Source organism: Nothobranchius furzeri, chromosome 2 (genome assembly GCF_043380555.1).
Source record: "Nothobranchius furzeri strain GRZ-AD chromosome 2, NfurGRZ-RIMD1, whole genome shotgun sequence".
In the NCBI taxonomy this organism is placed as follows: Eukaryota; Metazoa; Chordata; class Actinopteri; order Cyprinodontiformes; family Nothobranchiidae; genus Nothobranchius; species Nothobranchius furzeri.
This window is the reverse complement of record NC_091742.1, coordinates 91161500-91187006: the sequence shown is the minus strand read 5'-3', so window position 1 is coordinate 91187006 and position 25507 is coordinate 91161500. Positions and strand designations below refer to the sequence as shown.

The 25507-nt window shown below is 42.1% G+C and overlaps 2 protein-coding genes across 2 annotated transcripts in view; one reads left to right on the top strand and one right to left on the bottom strand.

Annotated features, from left to right (window-relative positions):
• LOC107374367 (trace amine-associated receptor 13c) overlaps nucleotides 1-25507 on the bottom strand; it is a 205981-nt gene that overhangs the window by 60465 nt on the left and 120009 nt on the right. The window lies entirely within an intron of this gene.
• LOC107372562 (trace amine-associated receptor 13c-like) lies at nucleotides 15618-17010 on the top strand. The gene is made up of 2 exons (XM_015940785.3): nucleotides 15618-15815; nucleotides 15927-17010. The coding sequence occupies exons 1-2, from the start codon at nucleotides 15640-15642 to the stop codon at nucleotides 16741-16743; spliced, it is 993 nt and encodes a 330-aa protein (XP_015796271.3). The 5' UTR covers nucleotides 15618-15639; the 3' UTR covers nucleotides 16744-17010.

Below are 25507 nucleotides of genomic sequence, written 5' to 3'. Positions count from 1 at the left end.
CGTAGCCGTACGATTCCAGCTAGCTATGAGCCAATCTGGATTACGTGGTGAGGATCTTTCGGTTCTCATTGCAGTCATTCAAAATCTCTAATGACTTAATATGAAACATGGCTGTTTCGCAGCTACGTAAAAAGTCTGCAAAATCTCTTAGCTGAATGCTGTCTTTTGCTGAGATTTTGGGCCAAGCTTGAAGCTTATCTCTGTAGGCCTTTGCAATTATGAATGGATTACCGTATCTTTCATCAAGTAACTTCCATGCAGCAACATAAGCTGTTTCAGTTCCAAGCAGGAAGTATCCATCCAGTGCACTCTTTACTTGTCCACCCACATAGCGGCGAAGATAGAATACTTTCTCCTGTTCTGGAATGTTCTTCTGATCAATGAGCGTGTGGAATGAGAGTTTCCAGTCACTGTATCTTAGTGGATCCCCATTAAAGATTGGTGGTTCTGGAACCGGTATCCTGCTAGCATTTAATGCTCCTGCTAGCGCCTTAACAAGCTCTGCTGTAACATTGTCTACATTGTTTGTTGTAGCTTGGGTAACAATGTGCCCTTGATGTAGCTCACGACTCGGCTGTCGGAGGGCTTCATCCTTAGTGTTTGACATGTCCACTATGATGTCCTCCGTTACACTGCTCTGATCATACACTTGCATTCTCGCTTGAGCTGCACATAGATCTTTCACCTTCTCTAAGTGCTGTAACTTACGTTTTCTTTCATCAAGAGACCGTTGCAGAGTTGCGTATTCTTCTTCTTGTTTAGCCTTTAACTTTGCTTCATTTTCTTCTATTTGCATTCTCAGTTTGAGTTCCTCTGCTTCTCCTTCCAGACGAAGCTTTTTACTTAAAGCTTCTTGCTCGGCTGCTTTTCTTTTTACTTCAGCTTCAAGCCTCTCAATTTCTTTCTGTTCAATTTCTTGCTCTTCTAGCACTCTTAGAACAGCTTGGCTTGCAGCTACTTCTGCAGCAGCTTCTTGGTGTCTTACAGACGATTTACTGGAGCGTTCAGAAGCACGGGACTTTGAGATAGTTGACTCAAATAGAGATCCCATATCTGGCCATTCTTGTTCTTCTTCCTCTGGCCTTCCTTCAACATTACTGTTAGCTTTGGATACAATAAACTTAGATATCTGTACACAGAGATCCACCTTGCGCCGTGTTTCCTGATCAGGAGGTGTGTTAAGACGTAACTCACTGAATGCCCGCTGAACATCTGCAGAAAGTCCTGTTATATCACCAATAATGTCGTTAAGTAAATCTTCAGTTAAGTATTCTAATTGTGATAAGGATCGTTTAGATGCTTTGGCACATACTCTCCACTTCTCAAAAAGGTAGTTGAATTTCTGACGAAGGCTTTTAATTCGTTCATCCTGCATTCCTTTTCCCTTTTCTGTGAGAGTCCTGACTCTTTGGCTCTTTCTTGTTCGAGGCACAGGTCCTTGTGAAACTTCTGAGCTTTCAACTTCTTGATCTTCTTCAAAATAAAATAGGGGCTGATTTGGCTCAGTCATCTTATGTCTAAATAACTAACTAAACCTGTCTGTTGAACTATACACTAATTGTGTCCTTTGCAGTCACATCTGGTAGTAACTCATAACAAATAGTACACTAAACTACTTCTCATGCAGTACTAAATGTCGTCAAATATAATACTTAACACCTTTTAAACAAATAAAGGTTACAAAATAAAATGTACCAATATAGAAAATTATTGGCCCTCTAACTGAAATCCTTAGTTTATAAGTTCCAATAAACGTTAAATACACTTTCGGTAATATACACGAATGAACCCAGGTTTGCCATGAAGACCTTTCTTTCAATCACAGTTTGCTTAATTGACTGTCAGACTTGACCCTTTTACTTAGACCGCTCTTGACCGTTGCGTGTCCAAACCTTTGGTCTTATCTTGAATGTCCCTTAACAGCTGTGCTCTTCTTACGTCCTTGCGCATCCGCGGTTCAAATGTCTCTTTACAGCTCCGTCTTCTCGGAAGTAGTCCGCCCACCTGCGCTGATGAGCAGTGCGAGTTTTCACTGTAATTCCCCTGAAGCACGTTCGGACACAAGTGGTTTCCTCCAACTGGTGAATTTAATGAACTTTCATACACCTTTATCCACCGTGAAAACTCGTTGGCTGCGTGCTGCCGAAAGGAATTAACTAATTTTCTTCTTTTCCGCTTCTTCCGGCTCATCTACCGACCAAAGTCCATGCTTATCTGCCGTTAATCCCGAAGTGAAACTCGTAACAGTTTCCTCCAGCTGCTCCTTCAACTGACAACTGACACTTCTCACAAGCAAGTCTCAGTACAGCTTGCAACTGATTACCGTTGGCTCATCTATTCATCCGGTTGCTGATAGCACCCTCTAGAGGTGACATGTTAGACTACACATAATAGAACTTCAACAGCGAACTATATGGATTACATTGTGAGACTATATGCTGCAGTTACATCGATGATACCATCATGTTGCGTTAAGTGTGTCTATTTCAGTAGAACTTTGACAAGTGGTGAGAAGGTGGCCAGGAGCTGGATGTTGTGTTCAGTTAGCAAACGTTATATATACACTCCACACAATTTGAAACAAAGTTGTGTGTGTGTGTGTGTGTGTGTGTGTGTGTGTGTGTGTGTGTGTGTGTGTGTGTGTGTGTGTGTGTGTGTGTGTGTGTGTGTGTGTGTGTGTGTGTGTGTGTGTGTGTGAAGGGAGGGGGGGGGGCGTCACAGGGGGATCTCGCACAGGGCGCCATTTAGGCCAGCTCCGCCTCTGGAGACCGGCCATTATTCACCTCCGCTGACTCCGACACCGGCCAAAATTGGAGACCTGGCCTTTAATTGAATACCGGCCTGTAATAGAGGATTTACGGTATTCAGCTATTTTATGATAAATGAACAAATACTTCTAAAACCTATCAAATGTCTTGGTAACACTTTACAATAATGATCCCAAAATTGTCTCACCTAATGAGGAACTAACGATAAATGAATCAGGATTTATTGGTTACCTAAGCTTCACAACCACTCCATGGTGGATTTATTAGCTGATTCTTGAATGATTATGCACCAAACTACAGTTCAGAATACCCACCATTTTTGGAGACTTTGGAGGGGGTGCTGGAAAGTGCTCCTTCCAGTGACTCCCTCGTTCTGCTGGGGGTCTTTAACGCTCACGTGGACAATGACAGTAAGACCTAGAGAGGTGTGGTTGGGAGGAACGGCCCAGCGAACTGAATTCGAGCTGTGTTTTGTTATTGGACTGGTGTTCATATGTGCTCTCGGCACCAGGATACCTTAGGCCGCAGCTCGATGATCGACTTTGTTGTTGTTTCGTCTGAACTGAGGCCGCATGTCTTGAACACATGGGTCAAGAGAGGCGCGGAGCCAGTTTATGAAGAAGTTCCCAAAACCAAATTTATGTAAAGTTGCAAATAAGAACTTCCAGTTAACTCTATCAAAAGCCTTTTTTGCATCTAGAAATAATATACTAGTTTTTAAGTTTCTACTGTAAGAGAAATCTATCAAATTAAGTAATCTACGTGAGTTCGTGGATGACAGTCTACCCTTGATGAAACCAGTCTGGTCAGGGTGTATTATGAAGGGGGTTACCTTCTTTAATATTTTTGCCAGGGATTTACAAATTATTTTGAGATCAACATTAATAAGAGAAATTGGGCGATAGCTGGTAGGAAATGTAGGGTCTTTGCCTGGTTTTAAGAAGAGGCTAATATTGGCTGAATTCATGTTTGGCTGTAATCTGCCGCTCTCTTCGATTTACCTCACCATTCTGAAAAAATGTTGGAGCCAAAATGATCCAGAATTCTTTGTAGAACTCTGCTGGAAACCCGTCTGGACCTGGAGCTTTCCTATTCGTCATGGATTTAAGGGCTTCCTGGAGCTCAGCTAATGTTAGTGGCAAGTCCAGGACTGTAACTTGGCTGTCTGATAATTTAGGAAGTGTTATCCTGTCAAGGAACTCATTGATCTCGTTATCTGATGGGTTTATCTGTATTGAGTACAAAGTTTGGTAAAATTCTCTGAAAGTGTTGTTTATTCTTTCAGGGTCATAAACCATATTCCCGGTTGAGTCTTTAACAGCAGATATGTAGTTTTCTCTTAATTTTTTTTTTATTGGCTAGCTAAAAATTTACCTGATTTATTACTATGGTCAAAGTTTTCTATTCGTAGTCTTTGTGCTAAAAATTGTGTCCTTTTGTCAATAATTCCATGAAGTTCTAATTTAGCTTTACGTAATTTGCTCAGTAACTCTTCTTCTGTGGATGCCTCTAAAGACTTAATGATTTCTTCTAACTGCTGATTACGTTTGTATTTTGTTTTTTTTTTCATATGTGATGAGAAAGAGATTATTTTACCTCTCATCACTGCCTTTCATGCCTCCCAGAGAACAGATGCTGATGTTCCAGGCAGGTCATTATGTTCTAAATATAAAGCCCACTCCTTTTTGAAAAACTCTATAAAACATTTGTCTTTAAGCAGTGATGTATTAAACCTCCAGTTTTTGCTTGGTGGGATTATCATCTTATTTACCAGAGTTAAAGATACTGGAGCATGGTCACTAACAACTATAGGGTGTATCTCAGTGTCTGAAATTTCAGCCAACAATGAGCTGCTGACTAGAAAATAATCCAAACGTGAATGAGAGTGATGGACATGTGAGAAAAAAGTATACTCTCTACGGTTAGGATGAAGAGATCGCCATGCATCACAAAGCCCATAATCACTCATGTACTGTTTAACTATGTTAGTGGATTGCCAATTGTGCTGAGTCCCAGCCTTACTGAGCTTGTCTGTTGAAGAGTTCATCCAAAAACTTAAATCGCCTCCAAGTATAAGTGGACAGTCCAAGTGTTCGGAGAGTACAGAGAAAAAATTATGAAAGAATGAAGGGTGATCAATATTTGGACAGTATATGCTGACGATACATAAGCTTTGGTTACATACATGAGCTTAGGTTCTGTACAGATATTTTTAGCATTATAAATCTACCCGCTGGATCAGAAACTGTGTCCAATACTGTGAAATTGATGTTTTTGCATGTTAAAATAGCTACACCTCTTTGCCTAGAGTTATAGCAGGCAGAGAACATGCTGGGAAACTCAGGTGTTTTAAGTTCATCTGATGATGTGGCAGATCTATGAGTCTCTTGTAATAATATTACGTCTGCTTGCACTCTCTTTAACTGATCAAAAATCATTAATCGTTTCTCTCTGGAGCCAGCACCATGTACGTTCCATGAGACAAACCTTAGTGCACCCATAGATGTGTGTGTGTGTGTGTGAGTAGCTAGAACATGACGCCTTCATGGGACTAAGATGGAATAAGTAACTAAATGTATGAAATAGTATGTTAATAAATAACAGAAAAGTAAATATTAATATTAATAAAGATCCAACAGTGTTTGTGGTTGTATTATTTGACGCATAAATTATGATATTGTAATGTGGATTTAATGTGTGTGTGTGTGTGTGTGTGTGTGTGTGTGTGTGTGTGTGTGTGTGTGTGTGTGTGTGTGTGTGTGTGTGTGTGTGTGTGTGTGTGTGTGTGTGTGTGTGCGCGTAATGAGTGTGACGCAGTGTTGGAAAGTTGTGTGGTTGTGCCATACAGTTGCACAGTTGAGCTCTCTTCCGTGGCTTTTAAGAAGATCCTTCTGCTTAAAATTTTCAAAGTTAGCCACGATGGGACGAGGTCTTCTGCTGTCCACTCTTTTAGCTCCAAAGCAATGTACCCGGTGAAAGGTGATGTTTTTTACCGTTTCTTCGGGTATCTTCATTTGGGTCTGGAGACAGTTCTTGATTGTTTGCTGGCAGTTCTCTGCCCCTCTCGTCTGCTCCGGCAGGCCTGCGAACACCAAATTATCCCTCATGCTACGGGCCTGAAGGTCCAAAACCGTCTCCTTCAGAATCTTGTTGTCCTGGGTGATCTGCGACATTCCCTCTTCCAGGGAAGAAAGCATGCGCTGACGGCCGATCACCGGATACACGGCAGCGTTTGAAGCTGATGGCAGCTTGTTAACAAACATCCACAAACAATTAAGACACATTTTCGCCTAATTTATTTACTGACAATGCAAAAAATAATCTGGTAAGTATAACTCACTCAATCTGGAGGTAAGTGAAGAAAATTCAGAAAGTTTACTAAATTATATTGACAAAGTTTTTGAGTTATTCGTTATGGGTCCGAAGAAATCAGCGGCTGAGGCTGAAACACCTGCTGGGACAAAGAGGAGCCGTCCTCAGGACTCACCTGAGGCCTCATCTCCCCAGAAGGACGTATTAGAATTATTAGATTCTATGGATAAACGGCTTCTGGGATTTGAGGGGCGACTTCATCTGCTCGAGGTTCTTCACCAGGAGTTTCAGAACCTCCGAACATCTCTGGAGTTCAGTCAGGAGCAGGTTGAGTGGCTCGCTGCTGAGAACGCGTCTCTGCGGGAGTCCGTTTCTTCCCTGGAAGAGGGAATGACGCGGATCACCCAGGACAACAAAACTCTGAAGGAGAAGGTTTTGGACCTTCAGAACCACAGCATGAGGGATAATCTGGTTTTCGCACGCCTGCCGGAGCAGGCGGAAGGGGCGGAGAACTGCGAGCATACAATCAAGAACTTTCTCCAGACCCAAATGAAGATACCCGAAGAAATGGTACAAAACATCACATTTCACCGGGTACAATTGCCTTGGAGCTAGACGAGTGGACAGCAGAAGACCTCGTCCCATCGTGGCTAAATTTGAACATTTTAAGCAGAAGGATCTTGTTAAAAGTCACGGAAGAGAGCTCAAAGGGAAAGATTTCAGCGTGAATGATCAGTTCCCGAAGGAAATTCTGGATCGGCGCAGAGTCCTCTTTCCGCTGCGTAAAAAGTTTATCCAGGATGGGAAGAGAGCTGTCATCTCGGTGGATAAGCTTTATGTGGACAATAAGCTTTACCCTGGCTTTCCACGGGAGCCGTCAGCAGCACGTTACTGCAGCAGCACGTCATAGCTGCTGATAGGAACCGCTGTGGTCAACAGAACCTTTTCCATTGGAGCCGTCAGCAGCCGTCAGCAGCGCGAGTCGGCCACGTCTCAGAAGCAGCATGTCGCGGCCTTTACGCGCCGGTTCTATTTTCTACGCGCGACACCTCTGAAACGGGTCAAGTTCGACATTTTTGGGGAAGGAAAGACAGGAAATCGGACGCGGAAAAGGAGAGAAGCTACCGAGATTTTCAGAATAAAGAACGTACTGCTTTCCGGTTGCTTTACTTTTAAAAAAGGTTACTAACTGTGCGTCCCCGTGAGAAGTTATCACCTAGCTAGCGGTCTCCGTTGTTTTTCAGGTCCGTATTGGCGATTATAAAATGGACAGAACATAAAACACAAACCATTTTGTAATTTTCTCCTGCTTGTTGTTGTGTTTACTGACGAAGTCACTCGTGTGACTTCGTGCTCGGTCGGTGACAGCTGCTCTCCTGCTGCTTCGCGTCTCGTGGGAAGGGCCAAGCAGCAGTTTACGCGAGCAAGACGTGCTGCTGCAGTAACGTGCTGCTGACGGCTCCCGTGGAAACCCGGGGTTACAAGGAGTGAGGAGTGACTGACTGGCTGTATTAGCCCAACATCAGGTCAGACATTTATTATTCTTATCAGGATTCACTGGGTTTGATCACGTCAGGATTAAACAGCTGCTAAATCCATTTTCTAGATGATAAGATAACCTGTTCATCACCACTTCACAGCCCTACCACCTTTTCTTTTTAGTTCTTTCTTCTTTTTTAACCTGTATCTGTACTTTCCCTTCCTCTTTACCTGCTTCTGTACCTTTACACCTGTATGGCACAACCACACAACTTTCCAACACTGCGTCAGACTCGACACACACACAGATGCACACACACACACGCACACGCACACACACACACACACACACACACACATAGATATATTAAATTCACAGCACAATATCATAATTTATGCGTCAAATAATACAACCACAAACACGGTTGGATCTTTATCATTATTATTATTATTAATATTATTATTTACTTTTCTGTTATTTATTAACATACTAGTTATACATTTATATACTTTTTCCATCTTATTCACATGAAGGCGTCATATTTTAGCTACTCACACACACATCTATGGGTGCACTGAGGTTTGTTTCATGGAACGTACATGGGGCTGGCTCTAGAGAGAAGAGATTAAAAATTTTTGATCAGTTAAAGAGAGTGCAAGCAGACGTAATATTGTTACAAGAGACTCATAGATCTGCCACATCCGCAGATGAACTTAAGACACCTGAGTTTCCCAGCATGTTCTCTGCCTGCTATAACTCTAGGCAAAGAGGTGTAGCTATTTCAATATGCAAAAACATCAATTTCACAGTATTGGACACAGTCTGTGATCCAGAGGGTAGATTTATAATGTTAAAAATATCTGTACAGAACCAAAGCTTATGTATCGTCAGCATATACTGTCCAAATATTGATGGCCCTCCATTCTTTCATAATTTTTTCTCTGTACTCTCCGAACACTTGGATTGTCCACTTATACTTGGAGGTGATTTTAATTTTTGGATGAATTCCTTAACAGACAGACTCAGTACAGCTGGGACTCAGCGCAATTGGCAATCCACTAACATAGTTAAACAGTACATGAGTGATTATGGGCTTTGTGATGAATGGCAATCTCTTCATCCTAACCGTAGAGAGTATACTTTTTTCCCACACGTCCATCACTCTCACTCACGTTTGGATTGTTTTCTAGTCAGCAGCTCATTGTTGGCTGACATTTCAGACACTGAGATACACCCCATAGTTGTCAGCGACCATGCTCTGGTTTCTTTAACTCTGGTAAATAAGAAGGCAATCCCACCAAGCAAAAACTGGAGGTTTAATACATCACTGTTTAAAGACGAAGGTTTTATTGATTTTTTTTAAAAGGAGTGGGCTTTATATTTAGAACATAATGACCTGCCTGGAACATCAGCATCTGTTCTCTGGGAGGCATGAAAGGCAGTGATGAGAGGTAAAATAATCTCTTTCTCATCACATATGAAAAAAAAAACAAAATACAAACGTAATCAGCAGTTAGAAGAAATCATTAAGTCTTTAGAGGCATCCACAGAAGAAGAGTCAATGAGCAAATTACGTAAAGCTAAATTAGAACTTCATGGAATTATTGACAAAAAGACACAATTTTTAGCACAAAGACTACAAATAGAAAAGTTTGAACATAGTAATAAATCAGGTAAATTCTTAGCTAGCCAATTAAAAATTAATAAAGAGAAAACTACCATATCTGCTGTTAAAGACTCAACCGGGAATATAGTTAATGACCCTGAAAGAATAAACAACACCTTCAGAGACTTTTACCAAACTTTGTACTCACCACAGATAAACCCATCAGATAATGAGATCAATGAGTTCCTTGACAGGATAACACTTCCTAAATTATCAGACAGCCAAGTTACAGTCCTGGACTCGCCACTAACGGAGGCCCTTAAATCCATGACACCCTTAAATCCATGACGAATAGGAAAGCTCCAGATCCAGACGGGTTCCCAGTAGAATTCTACAAAGAATTCTGGATCATTCTGGCTCCAACATTTTTCAGAATGGTGAGGGAAATCGAAGAGAGCGGCAGATTACAGCCAAACATGAATTCAGCCAATATTAGTCTCTTGTTAAAACCAGGCAAAGACCCAGCATTTTCAACCAGCTATCGCCCAATTTCTCTTATTAATGTTGATCTCAAAATAATTTGTAAAGCCCTGGCCAAAAGATTAGAGAAGGTAACCCCCTTCATAATACACCCTGACCAAAATGGTTTCATTAAGGGTAGACAGTCATCCACAAACTCACGTAGATTACTTAATTTGATAGATTTCTCTTGCAGTAGAAACATAGAAACTAGTATATTATCTCTAGATGCAGAAAAAGCTTTTGATAGAGTTAACTGGAAGTTCTTATTTGCAACTTAACATAAATTTGGTTTTGGGAACTTCTTCATAAACTGGCTACAAACATTATACAGTTCACCAACATCACGTGTCAGGACGAACGACCAAATATCAGCTAGCTTCTGTCTTCAGAGGGGGACCAGGCAGGGATGCCCACTCTCCCCCTCACTGTTTGCTATCTTTATCGAACCACTAGCAGCAGCAATTAGGCAAACAACAGATATTAAAGGGATAAAGTGTAAGAAAATAGAACATAAGATCAGTCTTTATGCAGATGATGTTTTACTCTTCCTCCAGAATTCTCAATCGTCTCTGTCTCATTCAATAGAACTGATAAACTCTTTTTCAAAAGTTTCAGATTACTCTATAAACTGGTTAAAATCAACAGTTCTACCAATTAATTTCTCTTTTGTCAATTTACTTAATACTCAACTGGAGTCAGGTAATATCACATACCTGGGAATTAATGTCTCTCCCAAGTTAGCAGATCTAACCAAATTAAACTACATCCCACTTTTAAAGAAAGTGGAGGATGATCTTGCTAGATGGAAATCCTTACCAATATCACTGATGGGAAGAGTTGCTACAATTAAAATGATGGTCTTACCCAGAATAAATTACTTATTTTCAATGATCCCAAACAAACCACCAGCTGACTGGTTTAGATCTCTGGACTCCTCAATTACCAAATTCCTCTGGCAGGATAAACCTCCACGAATTAGCTTAAAAACGCTTCAGAAGAGCAAAGACAGAGGAGGACTGGATCTACCCAACTTTTATTATTATTTTTTAGCCAACAGGCTGCAATATATACCAAGATGGTTGCAAGATAACCCATTAGACGAGTCCTGGTTAGATATAGAACAGACACTTTGCAATACGATAGAGCTTTCAGACTTACCATTTATTAGCTCAAGCGTAAGAAAACATGAAGGCTTCAAAAGTATTAGTATCAGCACTTCTCTGACAGCATGGTGGGAGTATCTTAAAATGACAGAGTCTTCACTAGTACCATGCAGACGCACACCTATCTGGAATAATCCTGATATTTTGCAAAATAATAAAATGATGAACCTTCTGGACTGGAAAAATAAAGGAATCCTATACCTGGAAAACATATATGAAGGATTGGACTTCATCCCATTTAATAGAATAGTCTCCCAATTTGGAATAGAAAAGAATAGCTTTTTAGAATACCACCAAATCAAATCTGTAGTCAAACAAAAATTTAAGCTCAATAAAATAGAATTACAAACCCCGCCAAGGGTTTTAGACTTCTGCAATCTCAAACCCCCTAAACTACTGTCTAAAGTATATAAGACACTGTCCAAAATAGACGATAGAATAGCAATCCCTATTGAAAAATGGGAGGTGGATCTATCAGTCAGCTTTGACCAGAACTTCTGGTCCCAAACTTGTTTAAAAACTTTTAAAATGATCAGACACCCCAATTTACAATTAATTCAGTACAAAGTTCTACACAGAGTACACTATACAGGTCATCGGATGTTCAAGATGGGGTTTGTGTCGTCTGACATCTGTACACACTGCACAAACAACATTCCTGACAATTACGTTCATGCACTGTGGTCCTGTCCACCTGTCCAGGAATTTTGGGGTAGAGTATGTGAAGACCTGTCAAAGTCTCTGAAATGTCATATCCCAATCACCCCCTCTCTTTGTTTACTGGGAAACCTGGATGATGTCCCGATTGAAAAATCTTTGGTTCACGTGGTTCTGACTGCCATATGCATCGCTAAGAAAACTATCCTCTTGAATTGGAAAAATAGAGAAAATCTCTGCATTAACCAGTATAGAAATCTTTTGTTAGATCATATTGCACTTGATTTAGCCTCTGCTTCCACTTCAAATAAATCTCTCTGGGCTCCTTTGATCGGTTCCATCACATGGCGGTGATGGGGGGCCGTTGATGATGTCCTGCGGGATGATGTGGGTGGGGGGGTGGAGGGTCTGAGTTTGGAGTATCTGGATGTTCCCTGGGGATGGGTTCACTGGGGATGTCTGGCACTGGGGGGCCGTTCCCCCCCTCTGGAGGTGCTTGGGTTGCCTCGGGGGGTGTACTGCTGGCGGTTGTGAGTGGAGCCCCTTGGAGGTCTTGGCGGCGGCCATGGGTCACTGCCTGGCGGCTGCATTGCCCCTGGGTGGGTCTGGGTGGGGGCCTGGGGGCTCGGGGTGTTGGGGTGGCCGGCCCCGTGTGGGGATCTGGGCTGGGCCTTGGGGGTCGGGTCCCTACATGTACGCTGCCGGGAAGAAGGCAGGAATACGCAGAAGTACCTGGCCCGGGTTCAGGGGCGTAGGGCAGGCCCTGGCTCCTCTGTTGTCCCATCACAGGGGAGGGGGAGGTCCAGGAGGGGGAGGACCCAACCTTACCTGGATGTCTTATGTCTTATATATTCTGGAAGTTGTGCAAATGCAGGGATGGGCATAGATATTCTGCTGGGGTGGGGCTGGGTCGGCTCCCTCGGGCTCTGTGGGGCTCTGTGATGCTGCTGCTTTGGGCCCTGGCAGGATGGGCTGGGGTCTCCATGCCCTGGGCGGCGGTATGACAACGGAGGTGCCTATTGGGGTCAGTGGGGGAGCTGGCTCCCTGGAGGGCTAAGCCCTACCAGCCATTCCTCCCCATCCCCGTTTATTTCTCTCCTCCTGCTCCCTCACATCATCACACAAACATGCACATAGGACCTTGGGGGGTGGACAAGTCGAGGAGTGCGGGTATGGACCCCATTTCCGCATTCCTGTGGCTTCCTGCCCCCCAATTTTATTTGCACCTTATGCACTTCCACCGACGACATTCCACGCAAACATACACTTAGGGCCTTGGGAGTGAGCACATTCAACGGCACTTGGCAGGGGGAGTTCTCAGCCTCCTCCCGAGTGCCGGTGCCCACTTCGAATTTTAAACTGCATTTAGACACCAAGGGCTGTGGGTGCAAGTAGGGTGGTGCAGTGGCATCAGCTGGCATAGGCCAGAAAATGCCCGCACTGCCCGCTCACCACAGCAATAGAATACACCTCATTAACACACAACACTATGTTGGAGCAGGTGGAGGGAGACCAGGGGGTCTTAGCACACCTCTGTTGTTGCTTGGCTGCCTGGGGCTGGAGACTAGGAGGGAGATCTGGCCGTCTGGTTGGGGTCTGGGGTGGTGGGTTGCTGTGCTCGGCGGTGGGCGGGGGAGCCTGCTCATCAGCACCCCAGCAGAAAGGGTCAAACTCTGGTAACCGGTGGTGGTTGTACCCCATGTGCAGCATTACCGGGACCAGAGTGAATAGGGTGTGTATGGGGAGCATGAATGGGTGTCCGGCGTGTATTTTTGTAAGTCTTTGGTTGTATGTGCATGTGTGAGCATGAGGGAGGGAGTGTGTGACTGTGTTTGTGTATGACTGTATATGTCAGGTGGGGCCTTTGACTCCTCCCTTCTCCTGGGACCTCCTTTGATGATATAGATCTTCGTCTCCCCTCCCCCCTGTCACACCTGGTGTGGGTGTGATGCCTTGGTCTGCCTGAGTGTTCGTGGCTCCCGGGTCAGGGAGTTTAAGATTTTTGGCATCTGCCTGATCAATCCCGGTGGCGGCCTGGGGGGGTCTGGGTCCCTGGGCTCTGCTGGGTCCCCGGCGGGGGTGGTCGCCCCTGGGTCCCGGGTCGCTGGGTCCCGGACTCGGCCGGCTAGGGGGTGGGAGGCTGCGGGCAGGCCTGAGGACTTGCCGCTGATATCTCCCGGGGCTCTGCCGGCTGCTGGTTGTGGCCTCCCGGGGCGATCCTCTGTGCCTCTCGAGGGGGGCGGGGGCCTTTCTGGTTGCGGGCTCCTTGGGGTTCCTGTGTTCTGGGGCAGCGCCTGGATCTCTGGGACTTGGAGCTCCCCCCCCGTCTCCTACGCGTCTTTGGGGGGCAGATCTGTGGTCCCTCACACTCTCTATTGGACGCTCCTATAGATAAACCTTACATAAACAAGCGCATGTACACACACAGGTGCTCACATGGTGCTCTCATAAGTATGGGCTTGGGCACGTTCAACACATGTCTTAAGACTATGGTGGGCACTCAATGCACTGTGGTATATTATCGTGTGACTGTTTAGTTAAACAATGATTGATTATATATTTCTTCATCAAGTTGATGCAGTGATAGCTTGATTTTGTTATATTGGTGTTGTGTCCCATTTTTTTGTTATGTTTTGCTTTTTTCTCGTCTCATTTTGCAGGTCTAGAAGCAGACTCTTGTTCATTATTGTTTATTTTTGTTGAATCCCCCCCCCACCTAACCCCCTCTCTCCCCACCTTTTCTCTTTTCCTTTCTCTTTCACCTCTGTCTCCGTGTCTGGTCGAAATTACAAAGCATTCAAAAACAATAACAATAAAGTTTTAAATATCAGGTGCGACATTAAAAGCAGACTCTTTGATGCTCCACCTGAGACATTAAAAGCAGATGCTCTGATGCTCCACCTGAGAGTAAAACTGTAAGGCTTGTTACCAGCATTCAGACATCAATTCTGCTTGCTTCACAGCCAGACAGGACACGTTAAAAAAAAAAAAAAAAAATGAAATATTTGAATAATCTGTGCTTAAATCAATGAATTTGAAATCAATACTGTTCTTACAATGATTCATTTCAGATCTTATGATCAGTATGTGTTTGATTTAACAAGTTAATCATTATCTACACTCACACACATTACCATAAGATACAAATTAAGGTTAATATTCACCTCACATAAGTGTTTTAAGACATTCTCATTCACAGTGTTAAAACATCTTTGGATCTGCAACAAGGCATGGCTTTCTGAGGAATATTGGTAAAACTTCAAGACATGGCACATTCTGATTTGCCAGAATATGCCAGAAATGATAAATAATGAGTTTATTAAAACAGAAGTAACTTCCCGACTATTTCAGTTTCTAGCTGGGTCCTGAACCGGCCAATTCAAGCATCTTTGAGACATCTCTTTTGACATACAGTCAGAAGCCTGTTTGCATGCTGCAAGCTGACTCAACCAAATGGCTCCTTAAGAGCCTACTTCCACCTGGACGCAAACAAGCCTTCCAGCTACTGTTGTGACCCGGAGACCTCAAGACTGGATGGGACGTACCGGAGCAAATCTAAGGGCTATAGGTACCACGAGGTCGAGGGGTCGAGGTCCACCCGACTTTGACAGTCCTGATCTGCTCAGGATCTCCGCCAGGGTTTGGAGAGACAACAGATTGTGTCTGATGCCGTTTTATTAATAATCAACTCTCTAGTTTATAACAGACAAAAAAAAATTTTACACCCAGATGTCACATTTTCTTTCAGATACAAAGAAGGTTCTGATAAACATCATATTCCATCACCGCATATCCACTACATCACATCTCATTATTCATATCTTGTCATGTATAATCATTAGTTTAGAAAATAATAAAATTCCTTTTTAACAATATACCTGACTGTCTGAATTAATATGAAGTGTGTTTATGGTCCCTGAACAAGTACAAGTAACCATAATCTTCTCATTAAACATTCAAAGATCAATCAGGTTGATGTTTAATATTTATATGGAGTTATCACACCTTATTGGTCACGCTACAAGTGGGACACTACACTAGAAACAAGGGATGAACAAATGAGAGTTACGTAATGGAGGAAAACCATAAAGCAACTGGCTGACAGAGTTGCCGCCAAACAGTAACTGCCTGATGATGGAGACACAGATAGGAGCTGAGCTCTGTTTTCCACAACTCTTCAACAGGTCCTGCAGGAGGCCAACGTTTCACTGGTCTGAAGCTGTCCTCCTGAACATCGTGTTGTCCTTCATCTCTCTGATCACTGTCTCTCTCAACCTACTTATCATAATTTCAGTCTCCTATTTCAGGCAGATGTCATACTCTACTCTCTATAATGTTTAAAATTTAAATTAAGTTCACTAGAAAATTTCTTTCCACAGCTCATAATTATGGACTAATACTTCTTTGTTTCCTTGTAGGAAGCTCCAGAAACCTACTAACATCCTCATCCTCTCTCTGGCTGTGTCAGACTTTCTTATTGGCTTTTTTGTTATTCCATTTGAAATGTTAAGAAACACATCATGCTGGATGTTTGAAGATATCACATGTTCATTTTACTATTATGTTGCCTCTGTATCTCTCAGTGCTTCAATTGGAACCATTGTTCTCATATCAGCCGATCGCTATGTGGCTATTTGTTACCCTCTGCATTATCCCACCAGAATAACCTTGTCAAGAATTAAACGCTGTGTTTGTCTTTGTTGGAGCTGTGTTGCTTTCTATGTAACCGTCTTCCTAAAAGATGAGCTGATTCAGCCAGGCAGGAGTAATTCCTGCATTGGAGAATGTACAATATCTGTTGATTATATGTCAGGAACTTTTGATCTGTTTATAACTTTTTTATTTCCAGTTACAGTCATCGTAGTTCTGTATATGAGAGTATTTGTGGTGGCTGTGACTCAGGCTCGTGCCATGTACTCTCACAATAGAAGTGTCACCCTTCAGCTTTCAGTGCAACAACAAACAAAGAAATCAGAGCTAAAAGCAGCCAGAACACTGGGTGTTCTTGTTGTTGCATATCTAATATGTTTTTGTCCATATTACTGCTGCTATTATGCTGTAGATACTTCAATTAGTACATCATATGCATCTTTTTGGTTCTTTCTTATTTATTTTAACTCCTTTCTGAACCCTATGATCTATGCCTTGTTTTATCCCTGGTTCCGGAAAGCTAGCAAACACATTGTCACCTTACAGATCCTAAAACCTGGCTCCTCTGAGGCCAACATACTGTAGAGATTCAGTAGACTGAGTAAAGTGCAGTCTTTTAAATAATTCTAGTTGTCTGAGGAGAGAACATTTGTTCTGTCAATGTTAAAAAATTATTAAGTAAATTATATTAATAGTATGTGGAGAGACATTTTCAGTTCCAGCAAAATCATATCAGCAATGAATTTGCTTTCTGTGAATTTTTTCTAATCAATCTGACTTATTCAGCATGCTGTCCCCCTCTCTCTGTCTCTCTATCAGCATAGATATTTGAATGTAGTGCAAAAGGCAATTTGTTTCAGTAAATCAACTTAAAAGGTGAAACTAATGTATGAGATAGACTCATTACATGCAAAGCAAGATATTTCAGTCTTTATTTGTTATAATTGTGATGATTATGGCTTACAGCTTATCAAATTCCCAATTTTGAAATCTCTGACATTTAGAATATTGTCAAAAGGTTCAATGTTCTAGACTGAAAGTGTTACACCCTAATCAGTTTATGAACCCAGAACACCTGAAAATGGTTCCTGAGCCTTTAGGCTGTCACTCATTCTAAGCTGGATTGCTGAAATAAATGGACTTTTACACCATATTCTTTTATCAAGTTTCACCTGTTTCACCAAAAAAAAAACTGTATATCTTGAGATGCCTTTTATATTACCATATATACACATATACATAAACATTTTTTTCGCTTCATCTTATATTGTCAGTATTATGAAAACCAGTAAATAATATACAAAATACTGAAACTCCAGTTTATGCATGTACTTGTTTCTGTTAATAAACCAAAAATGAAATGTTTGTTCAAAATGTGATCACTATCTTCTTATAACTGTGCTGAGCTTTTGCAGCTTCTTCAGATGTAACCCATTTCTGTTCTTCAGTCCCTTCATCATATTAGATTTTCTCTGTGTTGTGTTTAATAATAGCCAGCAAACAGAATGAAGTTGAATGGTTTAATCTGTAAAATATATGGCCAAGTCAACATTCATGGACTTATCACAGCAGAGCTATGTGAAGAATAACTTTTAACTTAAGTATCAGTTAACGGATATTTTCAAATGTCTATCAATTAATTTCACTCAAACAATACTATTAAACTCCTTAATATCCTGATTGACAAAATTGTATAACAGTAAGCCAGTTATTACTGGGCAGTAATACACAATGATTTACCACAGTCCAAATATCAATGAACCAGTACAGTTGCCAAACTTACACAGAATCATAGCTCTGAACAATCTATACCCTTAGCCTTCAGCAGCAACGACTTTATGGGATTTTTCATGAGTAAAATTAATTCTATTAGAAACAAAATCATTAGCGTCCTCCCTAATGCGATTTCTTCCTCCTCAGTAAGTGAGGCAGCATCAGAGGTAACTGTAGAACCTCATCTGTTTTGATTCAATTGAGCTTTCAGAGGTATTAAAAATATTAGTTTAATCTAAATGTTCAACAAGTATTCTAGACCCAATCCCAGCCAAATTATCTAGGGATGCATTTTTATTTCATTACTGCCCCCTAGGGCTGGGTGATATGGACCAAAACTTTTATCTTGATATATTTTTGCTGAATTCCGATATATGATATATATCTCAGTATTTTTCCTCCTGCAAAATATTTACAAGTTACTCACTTCAAGCTGTCCTGAGAAATTATATACATAAATGAGTAGATTAAATGCATAAAAATGTATTAATTCTTGTCAAACTTTAACCTTAGTGCCTATTGTCTACCAGTCTGAGCTTTAGAAACACTGGTACAGATGTCTGCTAACACACACACAGTTGAGAGCTAGAGATGTATCAAATGTCCCTTTTTAAGTATATATTTATAATTAATGTAAAATTATCTGCGATGGATTGGCACTCTGTCCAGGGTGTACCCCGCCTGATTGCCCATTGACCGCTGGAGATTGGTGCCCCCACCCCCCTGCGATCCTACGTGGACAAGTGGGTTCAGACAATGGATGGATGGATGTAAAATTATTTAAATTTCATTTAGAGGTGGGCCATATAATTTATTTCTTGTCCAGAGAATAAAAATCTTTCATGCTAAACTAAATTTATGATGATGTAACTGCATCTACTGATGATCACATGGGTCATGCACCATGGAGTTATTAGTCAAAGCTTGACTATTCAGCGATTATACTGTAATGAGTCTCTGGTTGCCCTTTAAGAGTATTATTTTTGGGCCACTGTCGACGTAACCCACGCCTTACAAACTCTTAACTTTTTCAACAGAATCGCTTGTAATGGAGTATTTACTAGCATAGCAAACCAGAGCGGAATAAAACGGAACAGGAACAACGTTTCTCACCCATTGAGCTTGCCTTCAAAATAAAATGTTTAACTTATAATTTACTATTCAAAACCTTACAATACGTAATTTGGCCACTCCGGCTATCCATAGATGTTTCCCGATTACACAGGGGAAGGAGGGGTTTGGCTCATCTCTCTGGCTCCACACAAGCAGGATGGAAAAATAGAACTCTGTTGGTATTGAATGTGCCCAAATAATTAAAAAACAGGATGCCAAATACAAAGTTTAGAGCAGCACATTTAACCAGAGGCTCTCTGATTGAGCAAACTTGAGAATACATGTAATAACTGTAACCGGATTACAGGATACAATAAGATAATTAAAAGAAAAAATAAACAAATGGGCCAATAATTAGGTTCGGGGAGAATTGGAGGTTGTTTAAGAATGACTGGAGTCACGGGTATAGCATGAAACGATTTATATACTAAATTTTAATAATAATGGGAAATATAACACATAAAGATAACACACAAAAACAGATGAAAACAATCGACAATAGTAAAATGCTCGGTATGAGATTTGATCATATGAGTCACAAGTCAGCCGGCGTCAAGTCAAATCCCCACGCTTGGGGTGAAAGTCAGAGTCCGGTGGTGCGATTTTTTCCTACCGCACCGTTGAGATTGTTCACAGAAGAGAGCAGTCTGCTCTTCAGTTACTTGAGATGTCCTGGTTCGTTCAGTGGTTAAGGCTCGCCATCTCCCTCGTCAGGAAGAAATCCAGTTCTCGTTCCAAGTGAGTGATCATAGGAGTCGGGATCAAACCCAAGGAAAAAAAAAACCCAGCCAACGCGCTCCAACGGTTCCCTCCTACAGAGAATTGGTTCACTCTGTCGTCTCCACACAAATCGCGTTGGTTCCAAGTTCCTAGCTCTTATTAGAAGGAGTCAAGTCCGCCTCTCCCTCTATCTATGCGGCACCCAAATCAGGGTTCTTCACGGCCTCGACCGTTGTTTTTTTCTCTCTCTCTCTCTCTCTCTAACCGCTCAGTCTTTGCTTTCTGTATCTGCGTGCTGCACAGCCGTTTGTCTCTCCTCTCGCTCAGCTGCGTCGCACGGTTTTATTTCGCGGAGGCGGGACTTATTTCTCTCAGCCAATGAAATTTCAGATTCCCACCTGGACCAATAGTATACAGCTTTCCTCTTCTGTTTCTGTTAGTGATGTTCAAGATTCTTGTTTTAACCGATGTTTAATATTAAACTCGTTATTTTAGTTATTCACCCTTCCAATAATTCATTATGAAATTATCTATTAGTTAATTAGATATCTATTAATTAGTATTGTTAATTTCCTTAATTTATATTTTATATTTTATCTAAATTGAGGATGGATCATATTAGTAAGCCAATTAGTTAATACCTCATTAAGGTTCTAGCTTCTGGGTTACATCCTCCCCCATTAAATATCATGCACGTCCCTGTGCATTGTTTCTACGGGGTACACAACTTCTTGAGTAAGAGAGTCAATAAAAGCTTTATTAAGTCCTTGGAAAAGGGACCTAACTACGGTCACTAGTGGATTGCCCAATTGAGAGTAAGTTAGTCTTTGAGGAGGCTGACTACTTCGTTCAGATCTCCTGACATACATCTCTGGTTGCACAGTATCATGCTCATCCGTTTCGGTTTGATTCTCAACTGAGACAGGACGAAGTGAGCTCTCTGTTTCCGACAGAGCTGATGAGCTATTCTCTAAGACTTTGGTCTTTTCAGATGTATGTGTCTGATCGTGTATGATGGGTTCAAAACTTACATCACGTTGCTGCGACTTTAGGACACCATCCAACTGAGGTAGGTTTGTGTTAGTTTCATCCCCCGTTTCTACGTCAGGTAAGTATACTTCGTTTTTTTTTCGTTTTTTCAGGTAAGTATGTTGCTGCTTCTTTCACTCTTTCAGGTAAGAATGTCGCAGTTTCACTCATTCTGTCAGGTAAGAATGTTTCGGTGTTGATGCCTTTGTCAAGTAAGGACAATTCAGCATTTTCATTACCAGCTAAGGTTGGTTCCTTGCGATCCCCTGTGTGTAAGGATAGTGTGTTTTGTTGTTGAATATTATTTACCGGTCCTGAATCTGCTATGAGTTCCCTATTTGGCAAGGTGACCGCTATTTGATAGGATGGTCGGTTTAGCACTTGTGGAAGATCAGAGTAATAAAACTCATCTACCTCTTCGTCAAGTGGCTCATCTGGGTCAGGTTCTAAGGCTGAACTCTGTCTTGTATGAGGTCTGCTAGGTTTCGTAACGCGTTCTGTTTCATTTTCTAATGAAGAGAGAAAACCACAAGGCAGTAAAAGATCTCTGTGGAGTGTTCTGTTGGGTCCTTCTCCGTTCTCTGGTTTTACAGTGTATACTGGCAAGTTTTCCATCTGTTTGAGAACTATATACACTGTTTGCTCCCATTTGTCTGCTAATTTATGCTTTTCTCTTAAGCGAAGATTTCGGACTAAAACACGATCTCCCACACCTAGTGTGGACTCACGAATGTTTCTGTCGAACCGTTCTTTGTTCTTCCTCGCTGTTTTTTGAGAGTTTTTTATGACAATGTCATAACTCTGTTCCAGATGACTCTTCAGTTCTTTAACATACTGAGAATGAGTTATAGAGGGCTTGTTCAAATGCGGTAACCCAAAGGCAATATCTATAGGCAACCGAGGCTGCCTACCGAACATTAGCTCGTAGGGAGAGTATCCCGTCACGTCATTTTTTGTACAATTGTACGAGTGAGTAAGTGGTTTTACAAAATCGCGCCAGTGATGTTTCTCAGTGGCTTGTAAAGTTCCCAACATGCTGAGTAATGTACGATTGTACCGTTCAACGGGGTTGCCACGAGGGTGATAAGGGCTCGTTCTGACTTTACGGATACCAAGTAAAGAACAAAGTTCCTTGATTGTACGTGATTCGAAATCCCGTCCCTGATCACTATGAAGACGCTCAGGAAACCCGTAGTGGACTAAAAAATGTTCCCACAGGTTCTTCGCGACGGTGGTGGCTTTCTGATCTTTGGTTGGGATGGACACTGCATACTTTGTAAAATGGTCTGTAATCACTAAGACATCTTTAGTGTTCTTACTGTCTGGTTCTATGGAGAGAAAATCCATGCAAACTAACTCCATAGGTCTGGTGGTGGTAATACTCACCATTGGAGCAGCTTTGTCAGGGAGGGCCTTCCGACGGATACATCTTTCGCAAGTTTTAACTTTGATTTCGATATCACTAGCCATTCTTGGCCAGTAAAAACGGGACCGAATGAGATCTGTCGTACGTTCAACCCCAAGATGCCCCATATCATCATGTAGGCTTTGCATGACTGTTGAACGTAATGAATCAGGCAAGACTAACTGCAATGATGTCTCTGGTCCTAATTGGCGTCTCCGGTACAGTAAATCATTTTGAAACTCAAACCGTTTCCACTCTCTCAAAAGGTTAAGAACCACCGGGGGTTCTGCAATAGTATCAGTTGGCGGTTTATTGTCAGTCATAAGCAGCTGAATGACTCGGCCAATGGTTGGATCTTTCCTCTGCAAGGAGACAAGGTCAGCATGGTTATACTTGGGCACAGCAAAGAAACTGTCACTATTGTCTTCCAACTGGAATAGGTCTGGAATGGCCGCTGCAGACATGGCAAGTGACTGAACTAAACCACAAGGAGAATCAGTCTCATCCAAGACCATGTGCTTTTGGCATGTTGCCTTCACTGCTTCGGCTTGAAGTTGAAGCTCGACTTCTTTGACAGAGGATAAAAGATGAGATCGGAACTCATCTAGTCGTTGGCATTCCTCAGTGAATTTTGAGTTGTCTTCAGGTTTATCATGCAGCCTCCTAGACAGGCCATCCGCGTCAACGTTCTGTGTACCTGCACGGTATCTGATGTCAAAATTATAGGTGGACAACGCAGCTAGCCAACGATAGCTCGTTGCATCGAGTTTTGCCGTTGTTAAGAGGTAAGTTAACGGATTATTATCAGTAATGACAGTGAATGTGTTCCCATACAAATAGTCATGAAACTTATCTGTTATGGCCCACTTTAAGGCTAGAAACTCCAACTTGTGTGCAGGGTACCTAGTTTCACTAGAGCTTAAACCGCGACTTGCATAAGCGATTACCTGTGTGACACCGTTTTGCACTTGGTATAGCGCTGCACCGAGTCCGGTCGTACTAGCATCTGTGTGTACTAGATATGGGAGTTTTGCGTCAGCGTAGCCAAGAACTGGCGAAGTGGTAAGTTTTTCAATAATAGTTTGAAAGGACTTCTCACAGTCTTGGCTCCAACGATTCCCAAAGGGTTCTTTGGGGTTCAAGTACTTTGATCTACATGGTGGTGTTTTAAAGTTTTTCCGTTTGGGTGGATAACCAGCCGTGAGAGATGTTAGTGGCTTGACAATATTTGAGTAATCTTTAACGAAGCGTCGGTAATAACCGGTAAATCCTAAGAAAGATTGGAGTTCCTTCAAAGTCTGAGGCTTCGGCCATGTTTTGAGTGCTTCCACCTTATCTGGATCGGTTTTTATGCCATCTCGAGATACTATATGTCCAAGATAACGCACAGATGTCTGGAAAAAACGACACTTATCTGGTGATAGCTTGAGTCCGTATTCTCTAAGCCGTTCAAGAACGTGAGAAAGTCTGGTTTCGTGTTCTTCCAAGGAGTTGGAAAAGACGATCAAGTCGTCTAGGAAAACTAACACTTCCTTCAGATTAATGTCCTTCATACACTTTTCCATAACCCGTTGGAAAGTGCTTGGAGCATTTGTTATTCCTTGTGGCATACGGTTAAATTCATAAAACCCAAACGGGCAAACAAAAGCAGTTTTAGGTTTATCCTTTTCACACATCTCTATTTGATAGTAACCTGACTTGAGGTCCATCACAGAAAACCACTGTGATCCAGCGAGAGCAGAAAAGGACTCCTCCAAGTTAGGCAGGGCATATGCGTCGCGAATGGTTTGCAGATTAAGCTTTCTATAGTCTATACATAGACGTACCTCACCATTCTTTTTCCGAACTACCACTATTGGTGAGGCAAATGGAGACTCCGACTCTCTTATTATACCGGTTTCCAAGAGGGCTTCCAAATGTTTTCTCACGGCTTCATAATCATGTGGATGGATCGGCCGAGATTTCTGTTTGAATGGGGTCTCGTCTTTTAAGTTGATGTGATGTCTTATCTGTTGTGTATGACCAAAATCAAGATCGTGGTGCGAAAACACATCGGAGTAAGTGTTAAGTTTGTTGGTGATCCTCCCTTTCCATTCTTCGGACAAGGGCGAAGTACCGAAGTCAAAACTGAGAGGAGGGTTTGAAGGTGAAGTCTGTTGCTGCGAACTACACGCCGCAAGTACTTTCTGATCACTTTTGTCAGGTTCTGGATATGGCATAACACGATCGGCTTTAACTAACTCAGCGATCACACAGTTAGTGGGTAATGTGATGTCATGGTTAGTTTCGTTTCTTAGTACAACAGGTACTTTGTATGGACCATGTGAAGGTAAGGAAATGAGGCAACAGTCTACAATTATACCCCCTGGTAGAGAACCATTGGTGGGTTGTTCAATGAGTGCATAAGGCTCATGCTTGTTTTGGCTGGGTTGCATAAACCCTTCTAGTAACAGTTTTTTATTTGCAGGGAGAACTTCTTGGGTTCTCCCTCGAAGCTTCACCACACCAACTCGTCCATCTTTGCTTTGTTTTTTTCTGACTGCTAAGGCTTTTAGCACGTGTTGGTACCCATAAGAGAGTGCCTTGGAATCAGGTAAGTTATTGGCAGACAATTGCTCATACAAAGGATCGAGTGTGTTTGTGCCAATGAGTAGTGGTGTATCAGAGTTTGAGCTTATATCCGGAACCACTAACGCAAGGGTAGGTAACTCAAGTCCAGACTGATCGAGCTCTTTTGGAAATGTGACACTTATCTCTATGTATCCTAAATAAGGAACTGCTTGACCGTTTGCGCCCTCGACTTCTAACAGATTACTGATGGGTTTAATTGAGAGGTCAGGTAAGTGTTCTTGGTAAAAAGAATTGGCAATGGTGGTTACCTGGGACCCTGAATCCAGTAAACAATTACATTCAACACTGTTAACCGAGACTGTAGCTGTGCATCGCCCACCCACTAATCTTTTGGGAAGTTTTGGCACTGAATGAGCATGAACTGGCTTGCAAAAAAGTCTCTCTGTCCTTTCCTTAGAGGGACTTGGTTCTACTTTAGCACCTATCTGTCCCACGATAGGAGCTTCTACCGGTTTAAAGGAGGAGACTGAGCAATTGGCTTTGACATCTCCCACTCGCGCTGCTTCTGTCTAAGAGCAAGTCTTTTAGTTGCAACTAGTGCTGGATTTGGCTCGTTGCTACAGCTAGAAGCTATGTGCCCATCTTCTCCGCACTTAAAACAGTATCCAGGCTTTGGTCTGGGCACCACTGCTGTTATCTGCTGAATCTGTTTGGGCTCATCTGGAATTTTAGTCCCCA

Coding starts and splice junctions, on each gene's coding strand:
- LOC107372562 (XM_015940785.3), top strand. CDS start 15,640: ATGATGGAGACACAGATAGGAGCTGAGCTCTGTTTTCCACAACTCTTC. Junction 15,816..15,926: donor ATTTCAGTCTCCTATTTCAG/GCAGATGTCATA, acceptor GTTTCCTTGTAG/GAAGCTCCAGAAACCTACTA.